Consider the following 22,433-nt stretch of genomic DNA (forward strand, 5'->3'; position numbering starts at 1 on the left):
GATCAGCTGCCCGGTGTCAAGTTTTTTTCCCCGGCAGATGTTTGGTTTACGGACTCGCACATATGCACTGCTGCAGCAGTGAGCTCGGCGCCATGCTGCGTGGCAACTAGTTTCGAGCAGGTTTTGTTTGCCCAGGCCACCCTGAGGCGGCAATGCTTTCCCTCTGCCCTGGGGCAGGCTGGGAGCTTGGCCTTCAGTGCGCACGCACACACACACACCGCATCATCACAGAGCTGCAGGCATTTGTAAACTTTGTTTGCACGTGTATTCTGAGAGCTGCAATGTTATCACACTGTATCTTTTGCTGTATTTACATTTTTTTGAGTCGCATAGGGATTTTTATTTGTTTTGTAGACTTTTTCCTTTACCCCAGATCCCTGCTTATTCCTCATGTTGGATCGAAATATCGGTCCTGTTCTTCCACTTTGCATTGTGGTACTTGCAGTTTTGCTTATTTGTAAGTGCAGAGCAACCAGTCTTAGAACGCACTCACAAGGAGCTAAACAAGCTAATTAGGCCTGATGTGAGGCCACGTGAGATCTATGCTCACCTGTGTGAAAACATTGTGTGATCCTTGTCTAGTAAGGACATAATCTCCCGATCTCTCAGTTTCCTTCGATAACAAAACAGGAGTGGTAAACACCCTAAGGTCTTGGCATGCCAAAAATGATCTTATTAATACTTACCCCATTTAGGGCTAGGCGCATTCATTCTTGGGGCTATTGGCATTTTCCGCTCGATCAGTGTCCTCTCTTCTTGGCTTCAAAAACTGAGGAGTGATGGTAACGGCCTGTTAAATGGACGAGACAGACCGCTGCCCCGTCTGTTCTTGGTGTATCCTGGCCAAAAGGGACTGTGCTCCCCTTCTGGAGAACGCCCCGCCCCGAATTAATAATGTAATTAGTCTTGCCTTTTATTAAGTTACGGCCAATTGCTTTGCTAATGGTATTGTATTCTAGCTTTGCATTATTTAGTGTATATTTGTTATATGTGCATATATTTGCTCTCCCCTCAAGCTATTTGTAATCCTCACTATACGAAATAAACACACATACTATTCTTCAATTCATTCACCTCCCAAATGTAAAACACTGCTGTTTTCCTACTAAGGCTATGCTTTAAACTACCACACAGCTATCAACACAATTCTAACTACATACAACTACAACATATCACAAATATACACTAAAGAATGCAAAGCTATACCATCAATACCATTAACAATACCAATGGCAACCTTAAAAGAAAGAGGAGCGATTTCACTTCCTCACCGCCATGGCAATTTGACGATGCCCAAGCATGTCAGTGGGTTCTTTTATCCGAGTAAGGTAATCTGTCAGGACATAGTTCAATTCTAGCATTGTATGGAATTCCATTTTGCCTGTGGCTGTTAGTTTTTAAGTGGTCTGCAGGAAGGGTGGCCAGCTTCACCGAAGAAAGATACTTGTCATTTTTTTACAATCTAAGATTCTGAAAAAGCCCAGTCATGATACTTAAATAGAGCATTATATAAAATGGTCTGCAATCTTTTTTATCATGACTTTTCTGTTTTAGTTTACTTTCATTGTCAGTCAGGAATCACAGTCCTAAAACACATTTTAAAGTGCTTTTTTTATATTTACACGATGCACTGATAAGGAGAGGGGAAAAAAACAGGTTTACGTAATTTTCCTTTGTTGCCTGGTGGCACACTAAACTACTGGTCATATGGGTAAAAAATGGCTAAGTGGCTGTACTATCTGCATTCCTTTGTGCACTGCTCCCTTACTTCCCACTGAAAATGGTGGAACACTCCCAGGGCTTTAAATGGACCGTATACTGATGGTGCTCAGCACCAGTAGTTCTAAAAAGCAGGTGCCCGGACAGGTCCCTATCGGGCTCTCCATTTTTAGGTCTCCCCTAGGCAGTGCTTGCGCAGTCTCTTCGAGACATGCTGTATTCACAAAATGAGTGTTAAGTATCAATGGGGTAACCCGTAATGCTACTGGATCCGGGTGAAAACTGCAGTACAGTAGAAAAGTGGTCATAATTTCAAAACAAAAAGATGAAATAATTCACAGAATCATATTCACAAGTCTGCAATAGATGCAGTTTATTCTCAAAACATCAATGGATTGTTAAAAACATCACAATTGTCTATACATTTGAGAAAATGGTGCTCAGGATGGGGGGGGGAGAATAACGTGCTCAGGATAAATGTGCGTTTGTGAGGGTTGAAAAAGAGGGAAAGTTAATGTGCTATATATACACATTATATTTACTTGATGAAACTTGTCCAGCATGTAACAGGCAAATTACTACAACACAGACACATAGCAGTGTGTGGACGCTGATAACAGATCTCAGTTGTGAAAGCATGTCTTAAAGACAGCAAAAGTCAACGTTTCGACCCCTTCCAATAATCAAGGTTGTTAAGTCCTTAGCATGAGGTCTTCATCACGACAGAGAAAGTGAGCACCTAAAAGGATTTGAATCCTCAGTATTTATTACGTGAAGCCTCATGGCTGGATGTGAATGCACAATGAAAAAGAATGTTATTTACCAAATCTGAAAACAGCGAGGGAAATCAGGATGGAAAATGCGGTGGATGGGCTCCTTAAAGCTCCTAAAGCAGAGAAAGCGAACATTAGTCTAAAGAGGGACAATGTCTAACGTGGCAGTGCCTAACAGACCTAGGTGATTGAACTTACTCAAAACGTAGATAAAGGTGTAGTCATTCACCTTAACACGACCGTCCAAAACACATAAGACAATGGGTCATACGATCTCACAGTATCACGGGCCAATCCTTAGGAGATAAGCTACTACAACGAAAATTACACATAGATTAGAAAAACACACAGGCGCAAAATAGAGATGGCATCGGCTAGCATGGGTAGCCAATTCATGCACTGAGATTGGGTAACACACATGTCTAATTAAGCCATTAGGAGACGCATATGGCTATAACCCTAGTACAAGAAATACATCTAAACGGGTCGTGGTCTCCAAAACGTGCATGCAAATGGTTAAATATCCCTGCATAGATTAAAGCAGGGTGGGTTGTCTTGAATACATGCCCCGTAGTGTCAGTATCACCTCGTGAACACAATAAAATAAAGTTCCAACCGCAGTTGGCGCTTACCTTCCAGAAATCTAATGGCTCAGGTGATAAGTCTAAATACATATGATAACGTCGGACTGGGTGGAGCCGCACAGGACACTACATCTTTAAAGAATACTGGCTACGTTAACTCTTCGAGAACACAACATAGCTCCATCAGCCATCTGAATCAGGAAGGACTGGCGGGCCAACGCGAGACCTAGATAAAGACACGAGCAGCTGCGTGCACACTCGCTTAACGCAGTCAACAGGGCTCTGGATCGACCGATCGGGTCTGTTTTTAGAGAAAAGGGTGGAGTCCTTGAGTGTAATAAGATACGGAGTATTTAACAGTTTGTATGCGAAATAAGGCCATGTGTTTACTGAGATACACAGTTCTAACCAAGCAACTAGAAAAAAGGGACATAGCACCTGCGGACACCAGCGATTAATGGGGCAATGGGCAAGCAACTATAAAATATGTAATATTTGAGAAATGACTTGGTGCCTCCTAAACCACCTAAACATGGTGGTAAGAAAGGGTCAGCCGTATGTGAAGGGGCCAGAGAAAAATAAAATAACATTTTTTAAAAAGTCGCCCATCTGGTGGTAATAAAAATAACACATAAATCAGCATTCTAAGTGAGACAACAACATCTGATGGTAATTAAATATCACAAGTTTTAACAATGTAAGTGGGACAACCACATACATGGGGATAAAGTTTAGTCACAGTGTAAACTGTAGATGCCATATATACATTAGATACATACTATTTTCTTGAAAAGATGTTGATCACCTGAGATATGATACAGCATTAAATAGGTACATCAGTAACACTCAGAGCCCATAATATGTCAAGTTTCGCATTATATCAAGGCCACTAAAAGAGCCATTAATAAGGCGCTATTCAATATTAAGAAAGGAGAGTTGAGCATTTGTAGCATATAATTCATTTAAACCATTGTTGACTGTGTCCATGGTGTACATCCATTTACATTCATGTATTTTTAGGATGGAGTTGATGTCACCACCATTCATTCCCAAGGACAATTTTTCAAGGATCACTGACCTAATGGAGTCTGGTTGGTGTCCCCGTGTTAGAAAATGGTCCACCAAGTGTCCACCCACCATACCCTAACGTATCCTGCTACAATGCTGCAGGATCCTGGTCTTGACTTTGTCTGGTTTGTCCTACATACATCTCATTGCAGGGACACAGAATGGCGAAGATCATACCTGTTGAGTTGCAATTAGTGTGTACCTGTAGGTCTATTGTGTGGTGTTTGTAACAGAACTGTTTGGTTTCCATTGTTAGCTTGCATGCTTTGCATGGTCTGCATTTTAAATGGCCCACAATCTCTGGTAATTTCCACAATGTCTGAATGGTAGGTGGGGGGGGGTTCGAAAAGAGATTGTACCACATGATCTATTATATTCTTTGCCTTTTTGAAGGAATGCATTGGTGGATCTGATAACTCTAAATCATCTGAAATCAGTTTCCAGTGTCTTTTTGATCTCATTAATTCAAGTCCAATATGTAGTCACACATATCATCCTGTTCAGGTCCGTGGATCGTTGTTTGGGTGTTAGCAGGGAGTCCCTATCATTGAACCAAGCCCTCTTCCTCGCTGGCTTAACCATTCATTTAGGATAGCCCCGTTCAACAAGGCGGTTGATGAGATCGTCTGACTCTGTTAAGTAGTCATCCTTCCGTGAGCAATTCCTCTGGATCCGGAGGAATTGGCCGGTTGTCACGTAGACCGCTCGTGTGGTGGCTGGAATATCTCAATAGCGTCTTGCGTTCTGCTACTTTCCTATACAGGGTAATATAAAGGTGATCATTCTCAGTTTTTACTGAGGTGTCCAAAAAGTCTATAGTATTCTGGCTCCAATGGATAGTAAACTTGATGTCACCTGATCTTGCTTTCAACCATTTAAAGAGTTTCTGTAGATCAGTCGCGTTGCCTGTCCAAAGGAGTATCACATTGTTTATGTATCTTTTCCAATGTGACACATTATCCTTGTAAAGGATGGTCTGGCTAACGATAAATTGATCCTCGAAATCATCCATGTAAAGGATAGCTAAATCTGGGCGAAACCAGCGCCCATCGCTACACGCTTGGTCTGTAGATAGAATTCGCCTTGAAAAAAGAAAAAAGTTAATTGCCACCTCTAATAGCTGCACTATGAATTCAATCGGGACAGGAGAGGGATGTGTTCTCTTATCCAATGCTTTGGTCATGGATTCAAAGCTGGTCATTGGGGAATGCTAGTATATGGCGATACTATATCCAATGTCACCAGTAATTGGTGTTCAGGGTCAAATGGCATATTGTCCATCGTGTCACACAAGAACGCTCTCGTCAATTCAGCTAGTAGTTTTAGAAAGAAGTCAAAGTATTTTCACAACGGTTCCAGAAGGGGTCCACATCCAGAAACGATGGGGCATCCAGGAGGATGGTCCAGATTCTTCTGTACCTTAGGTAACGTGGAGATGGTCGGAAGCTGCGGTTGTTTCATGTTAAGGTTCAAATTCCTGATCAGATAGAAAACCTCCTTTCTTGCATTTTTCAGAGATATTCAAAATTAATGTCCTAATCTCCTTGGTGGGATCCAAGTTGAGCGGGAGTAGCTCACACCACCATGCAGTTGCGAGCAAATCTCTGCTTTGTAGTCTGGGGTATTCTGTACTACGATAGCTCCACCCTTGTCTGCCGGCTTGATCACAATCATCTTGTTGTTTCCAAGTTTGTCAAGTGCTGCTCGCTCTCCCTTAGTGACATTATGCTTAGTGTACTGCCTTTTGGAACATACATTAAGGACATCCCAAAGTACCACACTTTCAAAAGCAAGGATTTTGTGTGACATCATGTGGGAGGAGGGCATAAAAGTGGATGGTACCCGTAGTATAGTATCTTTTTAATCAGCTCTTGTCCTGGTCCTTGGTAAATGGTAGCTTTTCATTGGTCAATAAGCTTAGTGGTCCCTCCATAGTACTGCCTTGTCTCTTCTTGTAACTTCTCATGAGGACGCCCCCGTTACATGTGTTGTTACTCCCTAGGTTTTAATTACAGCTTCAAGGCACTATTTTCTTAAAAGGCTTCAGGCAATACACTCACTTGGTCCTAGGCTAGGCTGGCAGTGGTTACTTCGCTCACTAGAATATCTCACATTTGTATGAGACTGTCTGTAAATTTCCCTTCATGAGCTCCACAAAGTACAACCTAATCCGAAATGAATGTATTAATTATTTTGTCACATTTCAAAGCTACTAATTGCACATACGGCCATAGCTATTTGAATGTACTTTTAGTACTGTCTAGCATGCAATGCATTTTGGGTAGGTTAGATTTACCATATCTTCTGCAGGGTGCAGGACCATATGTAACCAAAAGAGGTCCGCAGTGCTGGTGCCTTGCTTACTAGGGACCTCTAGGAGCAGCTTGCGGTTCTGCACCGAGACATGCAGTGCTAGTGCCTTGCTCACTAGGGACCTCTAGGAGCAGCTTGCAATACTGCACTGAGAAATGCAGTGCAGATGCCTTGCTCACTAGGGACCTCTATCAGCAGCTTGTTCGCAGTGCTGGTGCCTTGCTCACTAGGGACCTCTAGGAGCAGCTTGCAGTACTGCACCAAGACATGCAGTGCTAGTGCCTTGCTCAATAGGGGCCTCTAAGAGCAGCTTGCCATACTGCACTAAGACATGCAGTGCTAGTGCCTTGCTCACTAGGGACCTCTATCAGAAGCTTGTCCGCAGTGCTGGTGCCTTGCTCACTAGGCACCTCTAGGAGCAGCTTGCAATACTGCACTGAGCCATGCAGTGCAGGTGCCTTGCTCACTAGGGACCTCTTGGAGCAGCTTGCAGTAATGCACGGAGACCTACAATGCTGATCCCGAGCTCAATACGCAAGCATTTGCAATGCACTAGGTCTTGCATCTCTGAAAGTATGATCTATTAGCGTTGCATTATTATTTGCAACTCCAATACCTGAAACTATCAGTAATGCAAGACCAATGCATTGAAAAAGCTGTTTTCCCATATCCTCTGGGTGGAACTTTTTTTTTTTTTTTTTACTCTGCAGCAGTACCTCTCTTCACTGCCTTTCATGTAAAGTCAAAGAGACTCGTTATAGTTCTTTCATTGTCTCATCTAACAACTGAAGCATTTTCAAGATTATATACAAGGAAGCCATAGTTTTTGCTTATTTAGCATATGCCCCTAACAACCATTGACAAAGTCAATAGTCCTGGTTTATTGTAGGTGTAATGTTACATCTGGGTGCACTTACAGAAGCAGGAAAATACCAGTCGTGTAGCGCACTATGCCACGCACATATTAGCTTAAGTGTTTAAGCCACACCCTTAATTACATCTGCCACACCCCTTTGAGAGATTCATCAGCATTTTTCAACCCACTTAAAGCTCCGGACTCTCCTCTCTTTAACTGTCAAAAATGAACCGTCGGAGATTGGTATCTATTTTTGCAAACTGTTTCTTCTAAAACTTCCTAATGCACAAAAATGTTCAGAGAGGTTGTATGTTTTACATTATTTTGGATTGTCTCAAAATAGCCATACATGCCTACGCCGGCAACATCACAGGCCTAGCTCCAGAAGTCATTCTCCTGCTTCTGAGACAAAATAGAAGTTACCTCTACATCGTTATTGTTGCCTGAAAATCTCTGGACACATAGGACATATTCTTTGCAGCAGGCATCTTAATCCTCTGCGCTACTTCAGAGTGAGTGGAAACATCCACTAGATAAAACTCTGATCTCTCTCCAGCAGGGGGGGAACCGGAGCGAGGGTAGGCATATCAGCAAGTTGCTGCCACCCTTCTGAGTGTAACAACACCGTGCTCCCTGTCACCCCCATCGGGCAGTAGATCCTGTACTACGGATTTCGACTACGCCCAGTACAGGACTACTAGGGCCCTATAACAGGCTACTCCCAAAAGTCTTGGAGCCTGTTTGTAGCTGTGCACCACATTTGACATAGGTCCTGAAGGACTGCATCCCGATTCCTTTGGAACAACTAGGCATGAAAAAGGTCGACCCCACCTTAGAGAATGCCTGCTAGGAACATCACATTCCCACAAGGCGTCCAGTTATTTTTATTTAGACAGGATCTACCTTACCATTAAACTTATTGAGATTAGGATTGACCCTGACTTATTTTAGATCACCCCACTCGTGCACATAACAACTCACTGCCCCCACACCCGATCACACCCAACGGCTTCTCCTAAAAAACATCTCTGACAAAGAGCCCCATAAACGGTGAACCCGTCGAGCATTGCAGCGCCGGACCAACGAGGAGCAAGGGCCAATGATGAAGCATGACACCTCTCGCGGTGTGGGAGGGCAACATGACAAAAGTTTTGTCTTTTTCCCTTCCATCGACCTTTTAGGAACTGCACTTACCTGGTTTAATACGGTCTCCAGCAGGAACATTAATGGCCAGTTACCTTCACATTTAGTCCTTTCCATCGCACCTAGTCTCTCAAATTAAAATGAATTTGTTCCACTCGCCGGGCAGTGACTCTTCAGAGCTCAACACAGGGACCCTGAGACCAGGCAGCATGCAGGGAAATCGGCAACTTTCACAGCACTGCTTCCTAGCAACACAAGCCACCAATAGTTTACATTTTAGTATTTTCAAAATCCTGTTACAATTCCTCTCTGCCACAATCCTTTAACCCCTTGCATGCTCACGACAGCCCCTGGCCATCATGCATCACGGTGGGCATGTGCAGAGGACGGCCGGGGGCCATTCGAATCCAGCCCACTTTTAAAAATGCCTGCACAGCGTGAAAATTCGCGCCGCATGCAAGGAGTAAAGAAGTTCTTAGCACAGTAATTTCTTGCAGGCCAACACATGGGGAGTACACCATCTCCAGACTGTGCCCCCACGCCATTTATATTACTCTCCAGTTGCCATCTATTTGCAAAGCAATAGGTCTCGCATTATGTCAGAACCCAAGATCATCCTGCGACTCACATCTGTGCTTTGCTAGATAAAAAAAAGCACGTAAAAGAAAAGATGATTGGCTCAAAAGTCGCTCTTGGACTCAACTGTGGCACAATAAGAATTCCAAGATGGCCGCTGAGCCGTCATTTGCCTCTGCGGTCTAGTTGTTGTCTCTCGAGCCCCTTGAGCGTTGGTAAGTGCACGCGGACTGAAAAACGCGCACTTTACTGAGGTGTTCCCAGGTATCGGTATATTCTCGAAGCGCTCCGTTAAAATTAATGGGAATTCACCGTAGAGTGTGGCGGTTTGTATTCTACAGTTCTAAGACATTTTCTAGCCCGTCTGGTTTAGGGAATTCCTTTCTACAACAATTTTCAAGCCTGAGTGCCTCGACTTCATGACAAAAACTTATGTGGAAAGTTCCTGTCAGCCAGACAAACCTTGGAGGCTTCGAGTGCTCCGCTTCCCCAGGAAGTAGAGTGTGAATGTGTCAACAAGCAACTTCATCAGAGAAAGAATATCTTCCCCTCAGCCAAATCATTTGCGAGTATTATCATGTTACTTTTCTAAAGACTATTGAGACATTATTGACAGTAATAGAAATGGTTACAAGGACATTGTAATTTCATAGCTCATGTAAATAGTTACACTTACCTCGAGGAGGGAATCCTGAAATACCTAAAAATAAATTTGAAGACAGTTAATTCAGAATAAATACAATCACTTCAGAAGAGAGTTACTTAATAAAAAATTAACATCCAGGAAAAACACTAGGTAGGTTATCATTCATAAAAAGCACTATTAAATAACGAAGTTCAAGGGTAAAGATTAACAATCAAATAAAGTATTTGATGTGCCTAATTCTTGAAGAATAACCAGCCGGAGTGTAATAAAGAACAGACAGAGCAAAGATTTAAATAAAGAAATAGGAGAGAGGCTCAGAATTCAGGAAGAATTGGTGGGTAGTAGCCAAGAGAGTGTTAGAACAAGGTTGAGGCAGGATTGAGAGTATTAATTATTGTGCGTTCCTGTGCAAGTCTGAGAAGGAGCTGCACCACCTTGACACATTAGCAGAAGTATGAGCGATTGGCGTTGCAAATGATATTGGTTAGAATTTTTTCCAAAGAAAAACCACAGCAGTAGCATAAGTAACGCATGTTTCTTTTATTACTTATGCTACTGCTGGGATATTTTTTAACACAAAATAAATCTATGAAACATTATCAACTGAGACACAAATATCTCAAACTTTAACTAATAAGACTTATTGCAAATGCTTGCTTTTCTAGCTATAGTGTATATGGCAGGGTATGGTCTGATCTGTTATTGTATGGTACGGTACAGATTGTGTAGTATGGTCGGTCATTGTACATTATGGCATGGTATGATATGTCATTGTAAAGTATTATATAGTAGGGCCTGTCATCGTATGGTATGGCCCATCACTGTATGGTACGGTATATTCGGTCATCCTATGGTATCGTGAGGCTTGTCATTGTATAGCGTAGAATGGTATAGATTGGACAAGAGCAATTAAATAATGTGGCAAGGGAGGGCCAAGTTATGCAGCAGGGTTTACTAAAATAAGCTGGAAAATACAAATTTTGCTCCAAATCATGGTAATTTTGTGATTTTTACACATGTAAACACTGTCAAAACAAAGGTTTCTTGTAATTAGCCCCAGTTTAACACTCCGGTACGGCAATAAGCAACTGAAAGCTAATGAATTAGCCTCTGCAAAGTGCCTTCCACTGTGAAGCAACACATGACTGCATCTTTACCATCGTTTGATCTGTTTGAGCTAGAAACATTCTTTTTTTTTGGTTCAAATATGCAAATTATGCAGCAGAGAATGGATTATGTGTCAAATCCCTAATTTTTCACAATAAACACAGCGACAGCATACTCGCATAATTCCAGTGGCCCTGGATCTGGCATGTCATTGTACATTAAGTTAAGGAGCGGCCTTTCATTGTATTGTATGGTATGGCTTGACAATGTGTAGTACAGTATGGCCTGTCATTGTATAGTATGGTATGGCCCATTATTGTATAGTATGTTACAACCCTTCTGTATAATATGCCATGGTATGCTGCGGCTTGTTGTATAAAAATGTATAATATGGGAAGTTATGGCCTGTCATTGTATAGTACGATATGGTCTGTCATTGCACAGTATGGTAAGGCGTGTCATTGTATTACATGAGATGTTATGGTACGGCATGTCATTCTGTAGTGTGCTAATAAATGGGATGGTATGGCCTGTCGTTGTATAGCACGGTATGGCTTGGCCTGTCTTTGTATAGTATAGTTGATATGCTAAAGTCCATCTTTGAATAGTATGATATGACCAGTCTTTGAATAGTATGGTATGACCAGTCTTTGTATAGTATGGTTTGTTATAGCAATGGAATCTCCTGTCAGTTTACATTATGGTATGGTATAGCCTATCATTATACAGTATGGTTAGGCCTGTCATTTTATAGTATGCTATGGTACGGCATGTTGCTCAGTAGAGTAGGATATGGGAATTTATGGCATGTCATTGTATAGTATGGTCTGTCAATGTACAGTATAGTATGGCCTGTCATTCTATACTATATGGCAGAGGTCTTCAAACCTTTGTCAGTTGAGCCTCCCCATCTAAACCTTTTTACACGTCGAGCCCCCCCCCCCCCAACCACCACCTGACAAAAAAGTTCTGGAAGCTAGTACTCTGCATCATTGATGACCATTCCCTCCTGCATAGCCCAGGTGGTAAGGGCAAATAATATGATATAAAGAGCTCCACTTCCAGTTTTGAGTGGTACCTGGAAACTGGAGTGCCTACAATTTTGTAATACATTTTTTGCAGGTTTATATAGTGCGAACATGACCCAAAGGTATTGGAGCGCTTTACAGGAGCATCATTCACATTACACAAGCACATATTCATTTTTTGTAAGCACAGCGCGATAAAGTGATATTCCCTAAATCACAGGATGTTGAGCAGACACCAAGAATTGAACCTGTTTCCCCAGCTCCAGAGTCATCAGCTTTGGCTATTGCGCCACATCCTTGCCCTAGACAAGATATCCGATTAAGCATTGGCAAAGCCAATAGGTCTCAGCAATCAGATAGCTACAGACTATGGCAATGTATGTGCATTTGTGTATGGCTCAGGGGCTGTTTTTATTGATATCCACAAATGTATTACCACCGATTGCGGAGACCTATTGGCTTTGCCAATGCTTGTTTTAGAGGCAGCAAACATGTTTGGAGTTGTTCTCATTAAAGGCTGGTCCCTTTTGGAGGGGGGGGGAATTGCCTTTTCAGCACAGAGATGCGAGGGCTCAAAGAATGCACATCTATACATGTGTGTGAAGCCCAAACAGGCACAGATAGATTATCACAGTCCCTCAGCAGAGCAAAGCCCTCTTGCCTACACAGACGGATGTTCACAATACCTCGGAGGAGCCAAGACAAACTCTCACTCTGGCACAGACTGTCAGGCTATGTTACAAATTGGTTGGGCAGGGGGGGGTTATTGGCATATTTAGTTGTCACAAGAGGCAAATGGGAAGAGAGCCCAGACTGAGCGAGGGAGGAGCAGGTTAGAAACAGAAAAGTGAAGGAGAGACCCTAACAAAAAGCAAGAGGATGCAGCATTGGCCCCGCGTGTGCTAGCTGGACAGGAATTCAAGACTGAGGAAATACACAGAATCAATCAATCAATCAATCATAGCATTTGTATAGCGCGCTACTCACCCGGAAGGGTCTCAAGGCGCTAGGGGAGAGGGGTCCGCTACTGCTCGAACAGCCAGGTCTTGAGTTGCTTCCTGAAGGAGAGATGGTCCTGGGTCAGCCGAAGGTGGATGGGGAGGGAGTTCCAGGTCTTGGCCGCCAGGTAGGAGAAGGATCTTCCTCTGGCGGTGGCTCTGCGGATGCGTGGTACGGTGGCTAGGGAATGGCTGGTCGATCGTAGCTGGCGGGTGGGCGTGTAAAAGGTCAGGCGGTCGTTGAGGTATTTGGGGCCCAGGTCTTGGAGAGCTTTGTGTGTGTGTGGGTGAGGAGCCTGAACGTGATCCTCTTGCTGACGGGGAGCCAGTGTAGGTCTCTTAGGTGGCCGGAGGGATGTCCAGGATGAATCATGCGGAGGCGTTCTGGATGCGTTGCAGTCTTTTCTGAAGTTGTGCTGTTGTTCCGGTGTAGAGGGTGTTCCGTAGTCCAGTCGGCTGGTGACGAGAGCTTGGGTGACGGTCCTCCTGGTCTCGGTGGGGATCCATCTGAAGATCTTACGGAGCATGTACAGGGTGTTGAAGCACGATGGGGAGACGGCTTTGACTTGTCTGGCTATCGAGAGGGAGGAGTCCAGGATAACGCCCAGGTTGCGTGCGTGGTCTGTTGGCTTGGGAGTGGTGCCCAGGGCAGGGGGCCACCAGGAGTCGTCCCATGCGGAGGGCGATGGTCCCAGGATGAGGACTTCCATCTTGTCTGAGTTCAGTTTCAGGCGGCTATTCTTCATCCACCCGGCGACGTCTTGCAACCCTTCATGTAGGCTGGTCCTGGCGGCGGGGTCGTTGGTGAGGGATAGGATCAGCTGGGTATCATCGGCGTAGGAGAGGAGGTTGAGGTTGTGTTGGCGTGCGATGGCCGCGAGGGGGCTCATGTAGACGTTGAAGAGGGTTGGGCTGAGTGGTGATCCTTGTGGTACGCCGCAGATGACTTCGGTGGCCTTGGATCTGAACGGGGGAGGCGGACTCTCTGGGTTCTTCCGGCGAGGAACGAGATGATTCACTCCAGTGCCTTTTCTTGGTTTCCGATGTTGCTGAGGCGCTGTACTAGGGTGCGATGGCAGACAGTGTCAAATGCTGCGGAGAGGTCCAGGAGGATGAGGGCCGCAGTTTCCCCGTTGTCGAGCAGGGATCTGATGTCATCGGTGGCTGCGATCAGGGCGGTCTCGGTGCTGTGGTTGGCTCGGAACCCAGACTGCGAGGGGTCGAGGGATCCATTTGTCTCGAGGAAGGCGGCGAGCTGTCTGTTGACGGTCTTCTCGATGACTTTGGCAGGAAAAGGGAGGAGCGAGATGGGGCGTAAGTTCTTGAGGTCCGCAGTGGGTTTCTTCAGGAGGACTCTGAGCTCGGCGTGCTTCCAGCTCTCCGGGAAGGTGGCGGTGTGGAAGGAGGTGTTGATGACGTCCCGGAGTTGGGGTGCGATGATGGAGTCTGCCTTGTTGAAGACGTGGTGGGGGCAGGGGTCGGTTGGTGATCCGGAGTGGATGGTGTTCATTGTGCGGGTGGTGTCTTCGGTGCTCACCGGGGTCCAGTTGCAGAGGGTGGTGGAGGGGGGGCATTGGTTCGGTGGTTGGGTGCGTGGTTGGTGCGCTGAAGCGGTTGTGTATGTCGGCGATCTTGCGGTGGAAGAACGAGGCGAGAGAGTTGCAGAGGTCTTGCGATGGAGTGATGTCATTGTTTCCGGCGCTGGGGTTGGAGAGCTCTTGGACGATGCTGAAGAGTTCCTTGCTGTCGTGTGCGTTGTTGTCCAGCGGTTCTTTGAATGTGGTCTTCTTGGTGGTGCAGATAAGCTGGTGGTGCTTGCGGGTGGCGTGCTTGAGGGCGGTCATTTTGTCTGCGGTGTGGTCGTGGCGCCAGGCTTTCTCGAGGGCGCGGCAGTTCTTCTTGGAGTCCTTGAGTTAGTCAGTGAACTAGGGGGTTTTCTTGCTGCCAGGCCTGCTGGGAGGGTTCTTTAGTGGAGCTAGGTCATCGGCGCAGGTGGTCAGCCACTGTGTGAGGTTGCTGGCTGCTTCGTTGGGGTCCGTTATGCTGGCAGGGGGTTCTGAATGAGGGAGGTGGTGAGCTGCTATGGGGTGATCTTGCTCCAGCTCCGGCGAGGAAAATGTTGCGGGTGGTGGTGGGTCGTGGTTCTTTTGAAGCTGAAGTGGATGCAGCTGTGGTCAGTCCAATGGAGTCTGGTGGAGTGGCTGAAGGAGATGTGCTTGCTTGAGGAGAAGACGGGATCAAGGGTGCGGCCGGCGTAGTGGGTGGGGGTGTTCACCAGTTGCTTGAGTCCGAGGTTAGCGAGGTTGTCCAGCAGGGTGGTGGTGTTCCTGTCCTTGATGTTCTCCATGTGGAAGATGAGGTCCCCTAGGAGGATGTAGTCAGAGGAGGCAAGGGCTTGTGGGCTGATGAAGTCTGCGATGTCTTCGCTGAATTGAGTGCGTGGTCCCGGGGGTCTGTAGATGAGGGTGGTCTTGGGGTCGGTGTGTGTGTATCTGGAAGGGGAGGTGTTCGGCGGCGGTGAAGGTGTCGTAGGAGTTGGTCGAGATGCGGATGGTGTTCTTGTGTATGATGGTGATGCCTCCTCTGGTCTGGTTGACGCTGTTCTTCCGGGTGATCTTGTACCCGTCCTGGATGGCTATGGCTGAGGAGGCGTTCATCCAGGTTTCTGTGAGGAAGGCGACGTCTGGTGATGTTGTGTCGAGGAGGTTCCAGAGTTCGACGGCGTGTCTGTGGACAGAGCGGGTGTTGAGCAGGATGCATTTGAGGTGGTTGTTGCTGGTGTTCGGCTTGATGGGTGCGGTGCAGGTCCGGAAGCAGGTGAACTTGCACGCTTGGCAGGTGAAGGATCCGTAGGTGCGTTTCGGGGTGGCTCGGTAGCAGGCGGGGTCCGTCCGGCGTTGAGTGCGTGGAGGGTGGCGGCATCGTAGGTCCGTCGTGTGGGCTGGTTACTTCTGGGGCCAGGGGTCCTGGCGCTGGGCACGGTACAGGCGCGGACGGGCGCAGACGGGCTTGCCTTTGGCGCACAATCGGCGCGCCCGCTGCGCGTACGTACGGCGACCTCCATAAATGGCGAAGTGGGAGGGAGGAGCAGCTGGGAGGCGGGAGCGGGGTGGCCAATGGGTGGGATACAGAACGAAAAAAGGGGGCTGGGCCGCAGGGGAGCAGCGGCGGGGAGTAGGGAGGGGGAGAAGCGGCGGGAGAAAACAATCACGGGTACACGGGGCAACGAGAAGCAGGGGTACAGCTAATAAACAAGAGACTGGCAAAAACAGATACAGAACTAAAAGCTGGCACGAGATACAAACACAGCAGTCCAGGCGCTCAGACAATCCAGGCGCGAGGCAGCAGCGGAGGGGTCCGGGGACCTGGCACTCACGGGGGGGGGGGGGGGGTGGGTGGGGAGCCGCGTGGTGCGGGAAGCGACCGGCCCTGCTACAAAGGTAGACATATTTTTGAAGTTGATGTTAAGACGGATTTTAGAACCTCATGTGTGTGAGTGGCAGGCGCACAACACCCATTGTGCTCAGCACCCCCCCACCCCCGTCGTGTATGTCAGCCGGGCTGAGACAGCTTCCCGGGTGCCCACACACAGCCTCACCTCAGTACTTCACAGGTCTTTAAAAGACCATTTCCTTGTTAATGAGGCTTCGTTTTCACCCCTTCTAAGAGGCCCTGCATCTCCACTCTGCCTATTGGTGGAAGAATTAGTCTTCAACCCTTGCCAACCTCCCCCCTCCCCCCTGGATTTTGGCTCTAGTTGCACCTCTGGTGAGTGGTGTATCAGGGGAGAAGAGATGGGCTAGTTTGACCAGGTTAGGATGTAGTTATGTTACGTCAGTTTAGAATGTATGTCTAAACCGAAGGATGTTGTGTTTGTGCACTCAAGTTGCTTCTGAAACAAAGGCCTTTTTTACAAACAGCAAATCTTTCTGTAGTCGTTCTCTACCAGTGTGAACTTACGAGTTAGAACCCAGGTCTTCATGAGAACATCATAAAGATTCATTGTGGATATCCAGAAAACAGGTATGGATTCGGTTTGCTGGATTAGCAAGGCCAACCATAAAGCAGAAGCTAGGAGTAAATAGAACTGAATGAAGTAACAAAGCACTTAGGGGCACATGTACTACCATTTTTAGCAGTTGCAAATGGAGAACCTGGCAGTTTGCAACTGCTAAAATGGCTTCCAGCATGTACTAACCCTATTTTGTGAGTCAGTAACCTATAACTGACTCGCACAATCGGGTTTGCGAGTTGTTATGAGGAAGGGGCGTGCCAAGGCCATCCCTTCCAAATATTGAATCACAGGCATGTATGAATGTTCTGCGACCGGAATGCGGTCGCAAAATATATATATTTTATGGACTCCGTGAAAGAGGTGATAACCCATTTGCAAACAAGGGGTCCCCAAGGGAATCCTTCCCCTCTGTGAATGTGAGCACCAACGTTTCTGAAGCGCAGTCAGTGGTACCATAAACAACTGCCTACTCTTTAAAAATGAAAAGGTAGCTTTTCATTTTTCTTTTTGAAATGCATCCCATTTTCCTTTAAGAAAAACAGGGTGCATTTAAAATAAAATTGCTTTATTTAACTAGCACTGGCATAGCCAATAGGTCTCGCCTTTGGGACTTTATAAGTGTTTAACCAGAGCATGCCTTTTCCACGTAGATGCCTACCACACATGCAATGTCTTCAAGCTATGTTGTAGAGCAGTGTGGCTGCTGTGCATCATGTTGAAAAGTTATAATAAAATGATACTGTGTCCACTTCTCATGCCACACATTAAACGCCTCCGCCCCTGAATGCATTGCCGCATACCTCCCCCTCTCTGCTGATAACTGGTGCTCATGCAAAGTGCTCTTATGCTTTTGGGTCGAGTTTTTGCAGTATAAAACAAAACAAAAAAATCTATTTTGGGCTTAACATCTCCTCCTCGTTCATAAATATATGCATGAACAGCAGCGCCGGCCGTGGCGCTTTCCATTGATCAAGGCACAGTGTTATTTACCCAGCCACTTATTTAGTTCTGAATCTGCCATTATTTGCCTAAGCACCGTTTACCAAGCCCCCTTGAACTCCTGCAAGAGGGCAGCAAAGATTTGTTTGTCCTTCACAGTTGGCGACTCGTTTCACCAAGCGTTTTTTGACAGCTTAGAATTCTTTAAAATGGTACTGTAATGTTGTAATTGCATTTATATAGCGCTTAATACTGAGGCGTTGACGCGCTGGTCTTCACACCTTGACTAGCCCATAAGGGGCCCCTGAAATATGCGCACAAACACACAGCAGCTGGAGCTGTAGCATCAGCCCGGCTGAGACACACGACAGCGTGGGGCTGCTGAAGCACTTTCAGCCTAATAGGCGTTGCGCGCCTGGAATCAACAATGAAAGTGAAGTGGTAGGGTGGAGTGCGCGCCCCCCTTGAGTGGATGCTGCGCCTCCCCAGGGGGGCGCGCCCCACAGTTTGAAGACCTATGCTATATGGTGTTTTATGGGCTGCCATTATGTAGTGTGCTATGGTATGGCCGTCACTGTATAGTATGGTATGGCCTGTCATTGTATTTTATGGTCTGATATGGGATGACCTGTCATTGTACAATATGGTTTGGAATTGCATGGCCTGTCACATGGACTGCTTTAATAAAAATAGAAAAAACAAACATTTAATTAGAAAGTTTTGTATAGCGCAAACGGGACCCTTGGGTATCAGAGCGCTTCACAGATACAAATACATGAGGTAGGTTAGAGATACATCTTGCACAGCATACCTATTCAGAGAATGAGGTAGGTAGGTATAAAGTTATGTAGTAAAAAACATTTCACACTGATATGAGGTAGGTAGGTATACGACTAAAGGTAGTATAGCAGACAAATGTACAATGGCGAGGTATATTTAGGCTAGTACTTTACATCGGCATGTGCATATTCCTATATAATTTCAGTCTATGTCGGTCTTCAAGGTTATCATACATTTTAATTTATTTGTCTACTGTACTGTAAATTGTACTACAATAACAATAGATCCAAAATGGTGAAGCCACCCCCTCCAGTGCTGCCTTTAAAGACAGCCTCCTGATTGTGAACAAAAAGCATGATTTCCATGCAATTTATTTTATTTATTTATAAAGTTTTATATAGCGCAAACTAGACCCAAGAGGGTATCAGAGCCCTTTACATTTAGGAGCATTACTTTAAGAGTTACATCAGATACAAGAGCATAGTAAGATGTAGTACACAAACAATGATTCACAAATTCGTAGGAGGGAGGGGAGAAATGAGTAATAGCGGGGAGACTACGAGGAACCGTGCCCAATGTCAAGTGGGTAGGTGATGGTCAAAGGAGAAACGAGGGCCCATCTCCTCATTAGCTGTCTAGCAGCTCCACCGGGCAGCAGCCATGTTGCTCAGGTCTCAGCATTGAGGAAAAACAGATGGCTAGACCCGGAGGTATCAGAGCACAAAACCAGAGGATTGTTGCATTACAAGGTACATCTAAAAAGGTTTATATAGCACTGGCTAGATCCGGAGGTACCAGAGCGATATACCAGAGGAACATTGCGTTAAAAATTACATCAATTACAATAGCGTAGTAAGGTACAGTCAACAAACAACAATTTGTAGGAAAGGAGGGGAGGAAGGAGCCATAACAGAGAGACGAGGATGAACTGTGTCCGATGTCCGGCTGGGTAGGGGGCGTCCGAAGGATACCCTAGGGCCAATCCCCTCTGTAGCTGTCGAGCAACTCCACCGGGCATCAGCCATGTTGCTCAGGTCTCAACATTCAGGAAAACCAGTTTTGAATAGACACATAGGCTTTCAATGACATCCTCAAGCACGTGACAGACAGCATCCAGATAAGAGGCACCTTCTGAATCAGTTTCAGCAAGAAGCATGCAGAGCAGCTGTATTGTTACGGCATGGGACTCTGCACCCATCTGCACCCATCTGGATCAAACTATTTTCAAATGGCAGTTCCATTCAGGCCTCTGCAACTCGTATTAACAGTTGCCTGCATGCATAACTCAAGGGTCTTGACCAAACGAAATGCCATATCAGCAGGCAGCTGGAGTTGGAGGCTTTCAACCTCTTTAACCAACCATGGAAGCTCATTATCTAGTTGCTCTTCTGGCAGGACGGAGGCCAAATGTCCCAGAGTGGTGATAACCTGCCCCCATACCTCCTGGAGACTGGGGATGGTTTCAAGAAGAAACACCTTACAGACTGAGTAGGCTTCACACTGGCCTGCTAACATCTCAATGACTTACCGCCTGCGATTAACTTCAATGAACTGTGCTCAAGCTATTCCGCTCCACGGCCAGCGCTCCACCGAACAATGCTCGGATGTCTTCACAACTAGAGTGCTGACCGAGACGTAGCCTGTCATCTAAAGCAATGATGCAGTGAGTGAGCTGTAGTACGCATGTCTGGTTGGCAGTGGAGAGTATGTAATACAGCGGGCTGAGCACTCGCGCTGGCTATTCCGGTTCGAGTCTTGGCGTTGGCTCAACATCCTGCGATTCTGGGCAAATCACCATCTCCCCGTGCCAAAGAACAGCGTCTTGATACCCTCACAGGTGATAAGCAGTGCTATATACATCTACTTATTATAATTTTCTATGCCTAATACTTCTTAAAACAAAGGGCCATCACTAGAGATATGAAGAACAAAATATTGCAAAGAAAGGGTTCTCTTTGGAGATAAATCAAGCAATTTATTTGTCAACAATGGTAATCTTGTATATTTGGAGCAGCCTATTTATTTAGCCTCAAGAATGTTTAATCTGAAACAAAGTGCTAAATAATTGAAGAGCTATTATGTGGGCACCTGTACATTCAAATTCCAGTCAACAAGAGGAAGTGGTAAGGGACTTATGTAGAAAAACATATTTAAATGATCAATACATTGATGCATTTATATTACAGAACAAGATATTTGGTAATGCCAGATAGAGAAGAATGGGAATGAAAATAAAGATTGGAGCAAGAAGCATAAAAGAAAGAAAAGGAGAGGAACAGAGGAAGTGAGGGCAAAAAATGTTTTAAAAAAAGAAGGGATAAAACTAGAACGTGCATGAAGAGACGGGAGGATGAAGCTATCGAGCACTGAGATATTTGCGGGGAAAAAAAAAAAAAGACAGAAAGGGAAGTATATTACTAAAGAGTAAGGGAGAGAAGAGAGTGACCCAGGCTCTTTTAAACTAGATAAAAGCACTAGTAAATCTGTGGCACCTGCTCTAGGGATCGGAGGACTATAAGGCCATTTTCTAATGGAGAAGGATACATAGACCATGAACATGGTCCCAACGGAGCATCACTCATAATTCTGTGGGCAATGGCTTTAACGGGATCCGTGCATCTGCCTTTGTTGAACCTTCTTCAAGTAGCCTGCCTTTACTAAATACTGAAGCAATTCTTTCATATATGCTCGGTACACCATAACTTTAACAAGTCTCACCTTTTGCCCAACCATATCCTTTGTGAATATCACCAAATTGAGAATGGTGTCAGAACTTCCATATTCAGTAACTCAACCATCAATGCATACATATCAGGGACTTGAGCACCCATTTCACAGCTCTGTTGGCAACCTAATTGTCACTTGTGTCTTAAATGCAGGGTCAGACTGGCCATAGCAGGCATCAGGGGTTTTCCTAGGACGCTGGAAGGGTGGAGGCTGTTTTTATAGCAGTGGGGGCTGGTTTTGTTACGGAGGGACAGTTTTGCAACAGTGCTGCAATACCCCCCACTCCCCTCCTGTAACAAAAGTCGCAGGGCTGATCCAACAAAATTACCAGGGTTGTTTGGGTTCCCAGTACAGCTCTGCATAAATGTTCATGTACTGCGAGAGAGTACCTAGTACTAGCCTGCCCTGCTGCATCTGTTCTGCAGAAAATGAAAGGTTTCAAATATTGCTTTCAGTGAGAGGGAAGTTTGCTTTGCTACTGCCATACAGTCCCTTTTTTCTGTGAGGAATACAGCTTGCACTGCAGCTGCCTAATCTGAACTTGTCCCATGTGATGCTACCCTACCTGTCCTCTGAAATTGGGATGCTTGCAAAGTTTCTGCCCCTAGTGTACCAGTTCTATGAAGGAGGGTATTTGAATGCACTATCAGAACAGGTTAGTCAGAAGCTTTTGTGGGGCCCAGAGCAAAAAAAGACTGGCTGTGGGTCCCTGACCCAGAGACCCTGGTTTCAGTCACATCTTCCCAACTTGACCCAACAGTGTGACCCTTGACAATTACTTTATCATCTGCCTCCTTTTCTGTGATAATCTCAGTTCAAGATGGTGACTGAATAAAGACCTCACTTGTATACTGTTTCATAAACCATAATGTTTGTTCATCTATAATAAAAATAAACATCTGGAAATGTCGGCACAAAACACCTGACTCGACTCTGCCACTGATGAAATTGTCACCCGGGTACAAGGAGGGAAAAGAATGCATCCCCATCCTGGATCTAAATTGCGCAGTGGTTAATCAGGGAACCTGGTTTCAATCCTGGATTCCAAGCTAGACCAAACAGAGTGACCCTATGCAATTACTTATCCTTACTGTGCCTCCATTTCCATGAGGTCACATTTGAGGGCACTTTCAAATAATTCAGTTCACGATGTACACTATA

General features: G+C 45.6%; 1 protein-coding gene across 1 annotated transcript in view; it reads right to left on the reverse strand.

Moving 5' to 3' along the window:
• The window catches only part of LOC147700918 (C-type lectin domain family 2 member B-like), a 95,173-nt gene that overhangs the window by 53,017 nt on the left and 19,723 nt on the right, over positions 1-22,433 (reverse strand). Inside the window, exon 2 of the mRNA XM_086929772.1 lies at positions 9,709-9,732. Within this exon, the coding sequence (XP_086785898.1) occupies positions 9,709-9,732 (24 nt within the window). The remainder of the gene's footprint in view (positions 1-9,708; positions 9,733-22,433) is intronic.

The sequence above is a fragment of the Lissotriton vulgaris genome, chromosome 7 (assembly GCF_964263255.1).
Source record: "Lissotriton vulgaris chromosome 7, aLisVul1.2, whole genome shotgun sequence".
Taxonomy (NCBI): Eukaryota; Metazoa; Chordata; class Amphibia; order Caudata; family Salamandridae; genus Lissotriton; species Lissotriton vulgaris.